Source organism: Trachemys scripta, chromosome 6 (genome assembly GCF_013100865.1).
Source record: "Trachemys scripta elegans isolate TJP31775 chromosome 6, CAS_Tse_1.0, whole genome shotgun sequence".
Lineage (NCBI taxonomy): Eukaryota > Metazoa > Chordata > Testudines > Emydidae > Trachemys > Trachemys scripta.
This window is the reverse complement of record NC_048303.1, coordinates 20405964-20421524: the sequence shown is the minus strand read 5'-3', so window position 1 is coordinate 20421524 and position 15561 is coordinate 20405964. Positions and strand designations below refer to the sequence as shown.

At 40.3% G+C, this 15561-nt stretch overlaps 1 protein-coding gene across 3 annotated transcripts in view; it reads left to right on the top strand.

Moving 5' to 3' along the window:
• The window catches only part of MTMR12 (myotubularin related protein 12), a 62823-nt gene extending 56795 nt beyond the window's left edge, over window positions 1–6028 (top strand). For all 3 annotated transcript variants that reach the window (XM_034773449.1, XM_034773448.1, XM_034773450.1), the window contains 2 exons: window positions 980–1141; window positions 2410–6028. In XM_034773449.1, the coding sequence (XP_034629340.1) occupies window positions 980–1141; window positions 2410–2982 (735 nt within the window). In that variant the 3' untranslated portion in view covers window positions 2983–6028. The remainder of the gene's footprint in view (window positions 1–979; window positions 1142–2409) is intronic.
• Window positions 6029–15561: the final 9533 nt, after the last annotated feature.

The following is a 15561-nucleotide window of genomic DNA, read 5'->3' as shown; positions in this document are numbered from 1 at the left end:
AATAGGCAGCTAGTATTGGTTTTTAAAATTATTATGAAGAACAAGTTTAAGGTTTGTTGTACCGTGTGGTGTTTTGCCTGGACTGCTCAAGACCTGAATGCTTGTGTATGAAGAACTCTTTGAGTTGGCTTCTTAAATACCTTCATGCTGTTTCAAATGATGCTCCTTAATGAAACATAGGAGCCTTGTCTTATAACAGGCTTATTCAAAGTGATACAAGCGATGAAAATGAGATTTTTGGTATAGTGTTGCCATTTTCATAATGTAAGAAAAATACTGTAATGATAAATAATTAATAATAGTGTGTAATAAGCATGTCATAAAAACAAATTTTATATTTCCAGGATCACTGGTTTTATAATTTGTATTCAGGTAAAGGAGAAAATCTCTGGAAATACTCATTTTTACTAGGGGGTTCGTGACACTTGACACTTCAGTGAAAGGGGTTAACAGGTTGTTAAAGTTTGGGAACCACTGATCTATCTGGAGTGTTAACTGTTATGTTTAAAATATAATTCAGTTGGCAACATTATCATTTTAGCAGACACACCTTTTAATGTGCTTATCTCACAATCCTAAACTGCCTCCCAGGTGCCACAAGCTCTGTCAGTCTCCTACTTAGCTTTCAAACCTCCAGTTTCCCTTTTGACAATCTTCAAGATGCAATTAGGGATTTTCACTGCAATAACCTGGCATGTTGAAAACCCAACAGGGAGACAGTGTAAAATAAAATGGTTAATACCAAAATAAACAGAGGTTACTGTATAGACTGCATTAATATCTATATTTAAAAACCTGTTTTTTTTTTTTTTTTAAATTTTATCTGAGTTTACTGCAGAATCCAGGGATTTAGCTGCAGAATTGTCCAGCTTGCTACCAAGTATATAGGGCTTTGTCTAAGATTCGGATTTCTTCTTAAGAGTCTTGTGGAAATCTGTTCTTGACCACCTCTAACTAATTGTTCTGTTTGTTTTGGCAGCCTGGAGAAGGGCACAATGCACAAAGCAGCCATTTCAGGTTTCTCACAGTTTGGGATTGGTCTGTGCAGTTTGAACCTAAAGCACAGGTTTTGCTCAACAACCCTCTTTATGTGGAGAAGCCAAAACTGGACAAAAGTCAGCGGAAAACTACACGATTCAAAGTAAGATGTTCAATCAACTTCATTCAGAAACCATAAAAATACATTTTCCACTTTTGTGCAAGTCATTTATACTTGAGACAAATCTACTTGGAGCCAAAACTTACACTGTATTTGGTGAGATTTAAAAGCCCACATTAGAATCCAAAGAATTCTGAGCCCTCTTCTTGCACTAGCAAGAAGCAGATCTATTTGATCTGCCTCCTACCGCTGCAAATGAATGCAGAAACACTTAGATGGAAGAGCTAACCTGGGCTACTATGTTGGATCATTAGTTGGCAAAAGGGTGAGTGTAGTGATAACTTCAGTATATTGCTTATTGTAGTGCCAAAGCATTTATTACCAATCTGTTTAATAGACAGTTTTAGACTTGCTTTGCTGTGGTTCATGAACCACATCTAATCCAAATGCATAGCTTAATTTTAAATCTGATGGATTACCTTAATCTGAGTTTGATCTGGTAACTAATGGGTCTGTTACAGTATTTTTAAGATTGTCATGGGCACCCAGTTTTTTTGTTATAGGGTAGTAAAAATTCATATAAAATATACTTGGTTTCTCTCATGGCATTGCTTGGTGTCTAACTAGGAGTTTTTCATCGTAAATTTCCTGGGGCTGGGGCTAAACGTTCTGTTCTGTACTAAGACCACTAACTGCTCACAAATAACTATGATGAGTATCTGGACAGCTACATCATTATGCTGAGAAACTGCAATTTGGAGGCTGAACAGTGTGAAAATATAAATTTTCTTTAGTGTGCATGGGCTGCTTGAAATCAGTGCTTTACTGGAGTTGTTTTATCACTTTTAATCTCTATAGCTCCCTAAAAGTGCTTTTAAAATCTGCCTCTTATTTTGCTGAAAAAAAGACTTCATGGCCCAGAGATATTGAGTTGCTGTAATTGGAGATCAAATAAGTGGGAATTTCAGTACAAGGCAACAAAACTAGTATAGTACTAAGTCTTATGAAACCAAGCTGACACAAACGGGCTTTTTTTCTCTGACTTGGTGCATTGGCTGCCTCAGTAGTTTGTATATTGTAACATCGACCATATACAGAGCAGACAAATGTATGGGTTAAATAATGAAGGGTTAAATAATAAACCAGCATGGCTTTGTTTACCAGTAGGTGTCTTAGTAATTCAGCATTATTTGAATATAACTTTTGTATAACGTGGCTCATTTCAAATGTTGGCTTCAATGTAGAATATAGTTCCAGTGCAGTTTACCTCAGTGCATTTATTAATTTTTTTCTTTATTTTTTTTTTTAAGCATCAACGACAGCTTTCTTTGCCACTGACACAAACAAAATCTTCTCCAAAAAGAGGATTTTTCAGGGAGGAAACTGATCACTTTATTAAAAACATTCTGGGCAAAAGAATTAGCAAACTGATAAATTCTTCAGATGAGCTTCATAATAACTTTACAGAATTCTATGATAGCTGGCACTGTAAACCTATTGACTTTCATGGACTTCTGCTGCCTCACATTGAAGGACCAGGAATCAAAGTTTGGGCGCAGCGATATTTACGATGGATTCCTGAAGCACAGCTGCTTGGCGGTGGTACAGTTGCCACTGCAACTAAAATCTTGGACATGATAGAGGAAGTTCAGAGCTTACAGAAGAAAATGGATGAAAAACATAGTCTGACAGTCCCTCAAGGCAGGGAAGCTCTTCCAATGCTGAGAAATTCTGCCCGTTTGTCATCCTTGTTTCCATTTGCTTTGCTTCAGAGACATTCTCTCAAGCCAGTTCTGCCCACCAGCACCTGGAAAGACTTGGAAGATGAGGATGACTTGGCCAAGAGAGATGATGAGTTTGTTGATTTAAGTGAAGTGATTTAACATGACTCAAACTGAAAAATTAAAGTATTGGCACAAATTTCAGTGAGAGTTGTACATGTTAAACTTCAGGTTTAAATGTTATGCTGTATCTTAATGATGGAATTCTTCCCTTCAAGTGTCTGCATCTGACTCCAGCCAGTGTGCTAAAATCTTAACCTAGATCTTTAGCACAGAAAGAACCAGCTATCATAATTAATATTTTATATAGTCTGTGAAAGACATTGATATACTTCCATTTCAGTCTAGCAATGTTTACTGCAGACAGATTTTACATGGGTTCAAGAGAGACACTGCTTTTTTTTTTTTTTTTTGAAGTGGCTGTACTGTAGGATATGTCAAAAAAAAAAAAATAGCCATTTTATATCAGTCATAAGGAATTAAGCTATTTCTCTCTAACATATGTCCTTGATATGAAGCTCTGCATAACCACTAAGGTGATTACAACATTATTGGAAGTAGTTGGTTAAACTGACTTTGCATAATCTTTCTCCACAAGTGGTAAACTGGGGAAAGGTGGAGAATTGTAAATACTCGTATACAAACAAGTATAATCCTTCATTCTTTGAAGCTGAGAAAAGACCTTCCATAGTACCCAGGGATTATTCCTCTATACCTATTACATCATGAGTTGAAATTGTGAATTGGTCATCCACTTATATTCTGATCAATTATTCCTTCTTGGCCTATAAAATTTTATTTTCCATGTGGTATTGTAATGGGCAGTTTGGCTGTTTTCAGCCTTGGCATGTGCTTAGCTTAAAGACCGGGCAGTCGCAAGGGCACTTCACATCACTAGTCTTACTCCTCGTGCCCATCATGCAATACAGTCCTGCTGCCATGATGTATTAAATCCTAGATGTTTGCTGCTAATAATAGATAATGGTCAGATTGAAAGACTCAAATTTACCAGAAGAATCTCCTCTCAAATGGAGTAGGACTTTCATGCTCGTCTCCCAGTTTGATGCCATTTGCCTTTCAAGGCTTTTTGTAGCTTGCGCCTTCTCTGCTAATAGAAAAAAAAAGTTTTATACCCCTACAATAAAGCTGGACTTGTTTTATAAACTTGTGGCATACATTAATTATGAATGTGGCCTTCATGTAAAAGCTGAGTATTAGAATCCAGTTGCTGGATTTTGGCATAACAGTACCTCAGTGATAAAAGCCATATAAGAAATGCCTGTCATAAACCTCTTGCTCTATTGTGTATATACTCATTTTTTTAATGCAGATAATTGTACTTCGTAAAATCCACGTTTTTACTCTTTATGAAATGTCATATCTATGGTCATTTTGCACCCTTAAATGCAGAAAATAATCCACAAGATGGAAGTAAGTCATAAAAGCCTTTACTTTGGTGAAAGGATTAATAATACTGTGTTAGGAAACTTGCATCTAAGATTGGTCAGCTCATAGTAATCAGGAATGTTTAACTGGATTGCTAAAGAGGAGTCTTAAACTTTGCACTGAATTATATTCCTTATGGACAGCAGTTCCTGTCCCTTTCCTTGCTTCTCTGTAACTGTTATGAACCCAGATTGGTCTGCTATAATGAAATACACTGATCAGGAGAAAGATGATGGAGCTGGATGCCAAACTGAAGCGTCTCAAGTCACAGTTGCCTTACTTCTTAATAGTGAAGACTATTAAGTAAATCTTGCAATATATTTTTTTTAAATACACTAGCACTACACTTATTTTCATAGTGCATATGAGCCTTCTTAAAACTAGCACTTGCCAGAATTGGCTGTCTTGCACTCACGTCTTTCAAACTATAGATTTTCATTACTGTAATCGAAAATCAAGTGTCTCCAATATGTATGCAATAATCCCTCTACGAAGTAGTATAACCCATGCATTTTATGGGCAGCAGTTATCTTGTATTCTAAGATTATAATTACTTGGTTTTCAGATTTTTAAAACACTGCCATTGGAAACTTTAATTTTTGTTATATAGAAAGATTCTATTTGTGCTTTTGACAGTCAAATTATTCAACTGTTGTAATGTGTTCAGTCATGAAAACTATGTATTTATGTAGGAAAATGGATGTCAAATATCTTTGTATAGAAAATTCTCAAATGGATTTGTATGGAGGATATATTTATGTGCAGGATGACATGGGAACACTTCTCTATTGTAAATGTAGAGTGAATGCCATTATGAGTTCTGTTTTCTGCACTGTGGGATTGGAAATGTATTTAACTTTACAGACTTTTGGTTTTCTGTTTATACCTCAGAGTTTTTACACTGAATGCAAGTTACAGAAGCTTTAACAGTTTGTATTTTTAAAATCATCTTATTTCTCTTTAAATAGGCTGTTTAGAGAGTCTATAGGTCAATAAAATGTACTGACTTCTCTTTAAATATATAAATTTTTTGTGCTGAATACACACGAAGAAATTATTTAAAGCGCACACGCGCGCACACACACACACACCCACAAGTTTTTCTGTATTGACACAAGAAGTGATTGTAGTGGTTAAACGTCCTGTGCTTTTAAAGGCTTTGTATGTTTGCTAAAAATGAAAGAATGAAGCTAGTGTAGAACAATGCTTGTGACTTATTTCTGCTTTGCCCATAGTGTACGTGATCTGTCAATTTTAAATTTGGGGGGGAACAAGGAGCTGCAAAATGAGACATCAGAATAGCATAGGGGTATGTCTGCAAAAGGAAACATTAGGCTCCTGTGTTGTGCTGCTTTATGATGTACAGGGGTGGCTTTTTATATTGGAAACTCAACTTAGAGCTTGTCTACCCTAGAAGGCTTTGACTAAATCACTTGTGAAACTGATCTGAAGAGTTGGTGTGAAAGCAGAGTAATTGTGAGGGGAAATTTATTTTTAATTGCTGCTTTAAAACACCTGTTTAATGAAACCTGTAAATTATTTGAAATAATTGACACCATGATTTCTCAGGTGTGAGGTCTCTCAAAGCAAATGTATTGTGAGCTCTCAAGATGGGAACCAAGAAAGCTGGAAGACCAAACTTGCAACTATTGATTTTTCATAAGCAAAAAATAAACATAAACTTCTTTTTTAAAAAAAAAAAGAATCTTTCACGTTATTTTTCTGCATCATGAAGTGCAATAAAACCCACAAATTTTAAAAATCTTCTGTGGATACCTTTAAACTACCTGCCTAGGATGTATTTTCTCTTAATTATAATGATGCAGTTTTGTGACTCTAGGAGAGAGTCCAGCATCTTTCAGCTCTCACTAGAGCTGCATATTAACGGCTTTAGCATTTCATGACTGTACACCAGATCCTAGTCAGAGCAGTGCCCTCTTCCCCATCCCACAAGTTATAAGGCTCAGTAAACTTAGGCCATTTATGACTTTGTAGCAATTCCATGAACACCACCAGGAACAGCATTCTGTGTAAGGTAAGTGCTATTTAGGGTGTGAAATGCAGGGCTATCAAAAGATTTAGTAACATTGATTGCAGGCAGTTCTTTCTACATAGCACCAAACTGCTGAAGCCTGAATTAGAAACTTTTTGCATTCACATTGAATACCCAAGCATGTAATAAGAAATGGAGTATTTTAGAAAGAAGTAAGATGCTTTTAGCATTAGGTGTCTCATAATGGCATCTACTTATTTTTTGATTTTTCTCCAGTTACTCAAGCTGACCGCGTGTGGCTCAGGAGGCGTCCCATCTCTCATTTAATATTTTCTGCATGAATAGACACTTGCAGGCATATGTCAAGAACGTTGTAAATTTCTTTGTGCTGGACTGAAAGTACCAGTTTAGCTAGATCGGTGTAGATCCCCCCACTAGACTATGGAGAGTGTTCGTTCTTTAGTGGGCGGAAGAGGGAGAGGAGTAACCAAAACCCACAGCATTGCAGCCGGGAAACATTGCTGAAAGAAAACAGCTGCACTGGCCAGGAGAGCTGTTTCCTGCCGGAAACCAGAGCAGAGGCCTATTCTTAGGTCGGGACAGAGAGCAGACCTTCAAAAGACCTAGCTGATTATAAAAATTACTTACTTAAACCCATGCTTTAAGTCAGGGTTTCTTAGACAGCATTCCTTTCCCTAAGGAACAGTGTTCTCTCCCTTCTCCCCAATACGTTCATAAAGAGAGGAGGAATCCCCTCTTGGAACAGCTTTGTAGAAAAAAGCGAGGATGTTCAGTTACCAAAGTTCACAATTATTTGTCTGTCTTGCCAGCTCACATTACCCTTCAAAAACATCAAATTGAATATTGCTGAGTCTTGGAGCAAAATAATCCATATACAAAAATCTGAGACGACGACCCTTTCTCTCCCCCCCCCCCCCAATTGATTTGCTGTTTGACAAAAACACATCTCAGCCTGCGGACCTCCCCATCCTACCACATGCCCCTCTGCCTTTTGGTCTTGTCTTAGTGCTGCTTTTATTCTCTGGAAATATATTTTGTTTAGTGTATAATCACATTCTCTAGCATTACTGGGCATTTTGTAGAATATTGCTTCAGTCCCTTCCATTAACAGTAGTTGCTCCTGTACAAAATATCAAGGAACTGAGCCAGATTTTCAGAAGTGCTCAGCATCAAGCAACTCTCCTTTTCACATTTCTGGCCAGATTTTCAGAATAGCTCAACACATTAGCTAGGTTTTTAAAAGAGCTCAGTACCCACTTACTTTAGTGTCTAAATGGGAGCTGAGATCTGGGAATTTACTAAGACGCAAGGGCCACCACACCTAATGTGCACATTAATTCAAATTTTATTGTAAATAAATGTAAACAGCAATAACTGTACTTAAACTCCCTTGGGAAAATAACAGAATTGGCTTGTGTTGAATTTGCCTATAAAAGGCCTTAACAGCCATTAAACAATAGCAGACTTGGGATCTGGATGGTTTGTTGAGTGGCCAATTCCAGCCCCTGACTTTCTGAGAGAGATTTATAAGCAACTTACTGTTTTCTAAATGGTGACCTTACTTGTGACTCAATTTGCATTTGACTATCACCTGCCATAGAGAGGAATACCAGGGACTATTGAGGTAAATTAAATCCACTGTTACAGAAACATTTAAATGTTCTAGTATTGGGTAGAGGCCCTGTGTATAGATAAGGCCCCTGGAGTTCTGCAGCTAATAATGGATTCTGGAAATGGGCTTAAATGTAATTACAATAGCCACAGAACACATTCAGTCGGGCAGCAGGTACTAATCCTGCATATAGATGTTCTATAATAATACCTTTATACATTGTTAAGGTAACTATAGCATACACAAGGGATATTGATAAAGTTAATACACGTTCCATTTTTAAACTGATAAAAACACCTTGGTTTTGTTCTGAGTGTTTTCTCTTTCAGATACTAAGCACGCATTAGTAGTATGCAGTTCAATAACACTTATCAACATATTTTTGGACAGGTTCCATGCCACATTTAGGGCTTATGTCCCATCCTCCATTTCCGTTGGTGTCGAAGTTTGGTGCAGTTGGCCCTTTTGAAAAAAATTTTAAATTATTTTTTATGTTTGAATAGGGGGACTGTTGCTTGCTTGTGCTTATATACATTTGGTTGATTAGAGAAAAAAGGTTGAAAGAATAGAGTGAGAGCTTAAAGATTAAAAAAAGCTTTGATTAGGTTTAGAGGAAAAAGGAAAGAGGTTATTAAACAGAAGAAAGAATGTTTAGTTAGATTTAGAAGGAGAGATGATTTTAAAGGACTAGTTTGGCATGTTATTAAAGAATAAAAAAAATTGAAATGTAAAAGGTTTATTAAATATATAAAGGTAGGTTAAAGAACACATGGCAGAAAAAAGGAATTTTATAAAGTGGAGACTGTTTAGTAAGCACATGGTAAAAAATATAATGGTAGGTTAACAAAGAAACATTTAAAATGTTAAATATAAAGGTAGGTTAAGAAAAGAGCATTTAAAAATATAAAGATAAGTTAAAAGAGAGAACATGGCAGGAAAAGGGAAAAGAAAGCCCTTTGCAAAAGGCAAAGACAGGCAGCACGTGGTTGAGTCAGAGAGAGAGAGGGAGATCTTACCCTTGTGAGTATTCCTGAGTAAAGAGAGAGCTCCCAAGGCTCACAACCCCTCAGGCTAGTTATCGCCACCTTTGGGTCGGACCAATCAGATGCTGTTCTACAACTGCATCATAGAATACGTTTTCCTGAACCAATCCTATAGTCCCAAGATTTTTAAACAAGAGCCATCTCCCTCCCCTCCGCTCACTACCACCCTCTTCCCCTTTAACTGCCTTACTCTTATCTAAAAAAACAGACCCCAAGCAGCTTTCCCACCATGTAACACTTTTACATTGGTGCTTTAATAAAGGTTAAAACCATAAGCCTTTAGTAACAATTTTAAAAAGTTTTTTTCCCTATGCTTTTGGTGTGGACAATTTGAAGCTGCAGCAAAAGCAGCTTTGTTAGCCAGTGAATTAGAGATGAAGAAGGCGAAGGCTTCAGATGTCCAGAACGTAGAGCTAAGTTTGTTTCTTTTCAAACTTTGAACAAAAGCAAGTAAAAGTTAAGTTTTGTAAAGGAATAAAACGCTGTTTTATGATCATTTGAAAAGACAAGCCTATTTGAAGAAATTGCCCTTTATTTATAGGTGTTTTAATAAAAAAGAGCATGCAGAAACACCCCAGAGTTAAAACCACAGACAACCACTTTATCAAAGTAATTTATAGTAAAAAAAAAAAAAAAAAAAGTTTTCCCCTACGCTTTTGTTAACATAGGCTATTTTTTAGATAGGACAAGTTGAAGCAGCCTTTCTAAGTTAGTGGATTAGAAAAGAAGACCACTTTGAAAGACAAGCCTGTCTGAAGAAACATCCCTCCATTTAACACTTTACATGAGTGTTTCAATAAAAAATGAGCATGCAGAAGCACCCCAGGGTTAAACCCACAAACCTTTGTAGTAAGATGAGGCCCTGAAACAAACTCTTGTCAGAGGCCCAGGCTGAAGCCTGAACCAAAGTACTTCCAGCATTGCTAAGCAGAAGCTGGGCTGTGAGCCAGAGGCAGGCCCCACTCACAGAAGTTGGCGAGAAGAGGGCTGCTAGAAGCAGGTGCATCCATACATAAGTGCTAATAAGAGGAACTTGTGCCAAGATGGCATCAGAACACTCCACAGAGATAACAAGGAACAGGCAGGTGCATCTTAAAGACAGGGTCAAAAGGACAGCATGAGGGATAGATCTGTTTGAAACAACGTCATCAAAGGAGGAGACAGCCCCCAGTGAGTCAAGGGGCTGTACCTCAATACGTCAGTAGGGATGAGTAATCTGTCCTGTAACTGTATAAAAGTAGGTCCCAGAGTGCACATCTTTGTCTGGCCTAGGGGGCAGTGGAGTGTCCCGCCACTGACTGAGCTGTGTCCATTGCCAGGGGGCACAAATTCGTAGTATGTCTTGTAGAGTCTATGGGAAACTATTACTGTTCTTTGTTTGACAATAAACCTGGCTCGGGTTCCTTTGTACCTTACTAGAGTCTGTGGTCTTTGGGGGTTCTCTTGGGGTCTGCTGTGTCAGTGATCTGCGCAGAGCCGGGGCAGCACACAGAGGGAACACGCACGCAGCCGACTGTTATCATCATCGAACAAGAGCAGAGCACCACACCGGTAGCTACTGTCAGTAGCTAACAACAACCCTTACTAACAAAAAGTTTTTAAAAGCTTTTCCCTATGCTTTTAGTGAGGACAATTTGAAGCTGCAGCAAAAACAGGGTCTGTGAGCCAGTGGATCAGAGATAAGAATATTGCTTCTTCCCCCACTTTTTAACAAATAGAGGTGAAAGTTATATTAAGTCTTGTAAAGGAATAAACACTTTGAAAGACAAGCCTATATGAAGACACATCTCTTTATTTAACATTTTTACAGGTGTGTTTCAATAAAAAATAAATGAGTATGCAGAAACACCCCAGAGTTAAAACCACAGAACCTTAGTAACAGCTAGTTTATATTCCCCTTATTCTGTAATCCACTGGATCAGAGAGAAGTTTATTTTTCTCCCCACTTTTTAACAAATCCATGTGAAAGTTATATTAAGCTTTCATTTTCTTAGGACTTTAGATTTAAGTATGAATTTTTCTGTTGCATTATCAAAATGTCTTTGTTTTTAAATGTTTGCAAGCTTTGCAGGTACAAGTGCCTGTGTTTGTTTTGGGTCCATAGATTTTGTTAAAATAATACATTGCAGGCTGGAGTTGTGGCTTTCTCTACATTTTAAAAACAGATAAGACTAATTAGGCTAGCCAGTGATCCAGGCACTATAGAAATATTAACAAAAACAAACTTAAAGATACTTTGTAGCAGTGCCTGCAAAGCAACAATTACAATTTTATCATTATCCTATCTAAACCCCTAGAGAATATTTTTTGTTTTGTTTTTATAAAACACTTTTATACAAACTGTAACCCTAGATGCTGTACAGCATTAAATAATATGAACCAGTAGATGAGAGACCTGAGACATTGTTGAAATCAGAGGTGTCATGATTAATGCAGAGGGCCTGGGGGACGGGGGAGGAGGGGAATGAAAAAGTACAGCTGAAGTGGAAAATAGTATGATTTAAGAGCGGTTCTGGGGCTGCTTTGCAATGGTTCAGATGCCCCAACAGCCTATATCCTTCATGCATAAGTGCCAGGGTTGGGTGGGTCTTTGTTAGAGGAACAGGCCACTCCTATATCTCTTGTTGTTGACAAACTGTAAACTAACTGCACGTATACTATGGAGGCAACCTACTTCCCTTTTGACAAACCCCACACTCCTTGAACTCCATAAAAACACGCATCATAGTGCACATGACTTACGAGGAGAGGCTGAGGGAACTGGGGTTATTTAGTCTGCAGAGGGGGGATTTGATAGCTGTTTTCAACTACCTGAAGGGGGGTTCCAAAGAGGATGGAGCTCGGCTGCTCTCAGTGATGGCAGATGACAGAACAAGGAGTAATAGTCTCAAGTTGCAGTGGGGGGGGTCTAGGTTGGATATTAGGAGAAACTATTTCACTAGGAGGGTGGTGAAGCACTGGAATGGGTTACCTAGGGAGGTGGTGGAATCCCTGTTGTTAGAGGTTTTTAAGGCCCAGTTTGACAAAGCCTTGGCTGGGATGATTTAGTTGGTGTTGGTCCTGCTTTGGGCAGGGGATTGGACTAGATGACCTCCTGAGGTCTCTTGCAACCCTAATATTTTATGATTCTATGATTTTCAACTGATATTTTATTTAAAACATGCATCTTTATTTTATTTTACAACACACCCTCTTTTGGTCCCAAAACGCTCTAACTTTTAGTGTTTTTTCTTAGTAATTTGCCAAATGAAGAAGATGTTCAACATTTTGCATTAAACATTTATCTGTCGGTTTGATGATTTCATCTAAAAAGTTATTTGGGTCCTTGGCCTCTGTCACTTTGTCCACCAATTCTGCCCCTAGAGCTAAATGTTCCTGGGTTAAACAGAGGCACTGCAGTGCGTATCCCATGATGATGATATTTAACACACTCTCCATACACAAACTGCCGCTAATTTCTTTAATTTTACAGTTCACATCATCTAAAGACCAGTACACGCAGTCATGATGCCTCTGACGAGGGGCATCTATAGCGCACCCAGGGCAATCCTCATTTTGTTTCTTTCTCAGGCAGTGCTTGATGGTTCCGTGCACAGACACTCGCACAATTGCACGCATCACTGTTTTACGGTTATGAACTCGCACAGGCTTAATACTGAATTTCTCTCTCAAGTTTAGATAGTACAGGCCTATAGAATAAGTATCCCCCTCTGTTTCGGCATTCTGTTGAGCATCTGGGCAAAAACAGATCGGGCCCAATTGCTTGTCCCTTCAGAGCTGTCGGTGTCCAGAACCTCCAAGCCCTCTGAAGAACCATTGCTCAGCTGCTGAAAAATGTACAGTAAGAAATATGTGTAAGGCATCATTTATACTTTTTCATGACATTATTTAAAACCTTAATTCCCTTAGCTGACACCCTGCGGGCAAAGGGCTACGAGGTTTACACCGATGTTCTGATCGTTGGGGCCCTGGGTGCCTGGGACCCCTGCAATGAACGTGTGCTGAGGACCTGTGGGGTGAGCTGTTGTTATGCGTGGCTAATGAGACGCCTAATGGTCTCGGACACTATTCGATGGTCTCGAGACATTTACATAGAGCACATCGCCGGCCACCGCCAATACCGGGAGTGACTTCATGCACCCACAAGGGGGAAGAGACCTGTAATCCTCCCCTGTTGGACTTTATCCCCTGAGCCCCTGTTCAGTGGGACATGAAATGAGGGGAACAGCCTGGGTTCCCTGAAGAGTTTTCCAGACAGACAGCTGTCTGCGACAGGCGTGATCGGCTTCCTCTGCCACGGGCACAGGCCAAGGTTTGCCGGGGCCTGTGTGCAGCCAGAGACCAGCTGAGCAGCAGAAGGGCACTAGGTGATCCATCCCACTGTCCCCTCGGAGGCTGGTGGAGAAGCTGATCGGGCTGAGTCCTGCTGGCACGTACTGTGCATTGTGCTAGGCTGGGGATGAGAAGCGCCGTCCAGCTGGGCGGCGGGGGGGCAGCGTCCCAGTCTCTCCCCCGGTTCCCTGGTAGTAAACATCTGTAGCACTCTGCTCTCCTCTCATGGCCCCTACTGGTTGGTCTCGTCCTCATCCCACCTCTTCCAGATCTGGATATAGGCCTCTGAGAGCGTTATCATCTGGGGCAGGATATCGGTCACCTGTAAGTCTTGCAGCTCATACCACTTGCCTGTGCCATGATGCAGCACGTGAATTCTGTAGGAGCCGTCAGTGGGTTTCCCATCATGCACGATGTTGGCGATGAGGTCGTAGGTGGTGTTCTTGTGCACGGCCTGCACATCCTCGGACAGGTACTCCTGGAGATCCACGTTCATGATGGGGAAATTGACGATGGTGGGGTTTTTCTTCACAAAGAAGTTGTTCTTGGTGAACTGCTTGATGCAGGAGATGAGGTAGGGAGGCAGCTTGGTCAGCTGGAAGCGCTTGAGGAAATTCTCTTTGTAGGTTTTATACTCGTCAGTGATGTCATTGCATCTGGCATGTGGTTCATGTTACAGAATAAAATTCTATTTTTGGGAACATAGTTCATCTTTATTAGTTCACAACATATACTTGCTGGAGTTGAGCACGTCTCACACCTACCAATTTCCTATTACTTCAGTTTGTCACAGAACCCATAACATTCTCAGACAATATTAATAGGTGCATTGGCAATGTTATATTCCTACACACACAGCACTCATTACAAGATTCGTATTGGGCAGCAAAAGAGCAAGGTCAAGCAAAGCACACAACAGCAACACACACTGCTCTGGCTCACTGTTAAAATGGTCTTTCAAAGCTTCCCTGAGCTGTATAGGTCCACACTGAGCTCTTCTTGTAGCCCTTGTATCTGGCTGTTCAAATTCAGCAGACAGCCGCTGCATCTCCACCCCCAGTGGCAACGTTCCCCCCTTGGTTTCATAGATATTATGCAGGACATAGCAGGCAGCTATAACCATTGGGATTTTTTTCCACTGAGGTCCAACCTTGTAGGTAGACAGCACCAGTGGCCCTTCAAACAACCAAAGACACATTCAACTGCCATTCTCACCTGCTGAGTCTGTAGTTGAAGTGCTACTTGGTGCTGTTGAGGTGGTGGGTGTATAGCTTCATGAGCCTGGGAACAAGGGCTGTAGGCTGGGTCGCTCAGGATCATTATTAGCATTTCAACATTCCCAATAGTAATCTGCTGATCAGGAAAGAAAGTTCCTGCTTGCAGCTTTCTGAACATCCCTGTGTTCTTAAAGATGGGCGCGTCATGTACCTTGCCTGATCAGCCCACACTGATGTGGTAAAGCATCCCAAGTGATCCACCAGCACTTGTGTTAGGATAGAAAATTAACCATTTCTGTTGATGTACTCTGTGGCCAGGTGCTAAAATAGGGATATGCATGACATTTATCTTCCCTCTGCACTTTGGGAACCCCATTGCTGCAAACCCATCATCAGAGATGGTGATCAGCGAGGAGGGATGCATGGGTTTGCAGGGATTTTGAAAAGAGGCATGAAATATAATGGAATATGGATGAAGCTATGTGATTGAGAACATTGCATTATGGGAAATTGAATCCCTGCTCCCAATCACCCATGTGTGACTCATTTCAGCCCCCTGAGGCATTGCAAAAACTTCCCAAACCACCCTATGCTAGCTGGTGGTGAGTTGCACACTGGGATAGCAACCTACAGTGCACTACACTCTACATCGATACAAGTACACCTGTGGAGGATGCGCACCACTGACACAAGGAGTGTAGTTAGGGTTGCCAACTGTCTAATCACACAAACACAAACACCCTTGCCCTGTCCCCTACCACACCCCTTCTCCGAGGTCCCGCCCTGCTCACTCCATCTCTCCCTTCCTCCATCGCTTGCTGTCCCCAACTCTCACTCACTTTCACTGGGCTGGGGCCAAGGGGTATGGAGTGTGGGAGGGGGCTCAGGGCTGAACCTGGGGCAGGGGGTTGGGTGCAAGCTCTGAAAGGGAGTTTGGGTGCTGGAGGGGATTCAGGGCTGGGGAAGGGGGTGAGGGGTGTGGGCTCAGGGAGGGAGTTTGGGTGTAGGAGGGGCTCA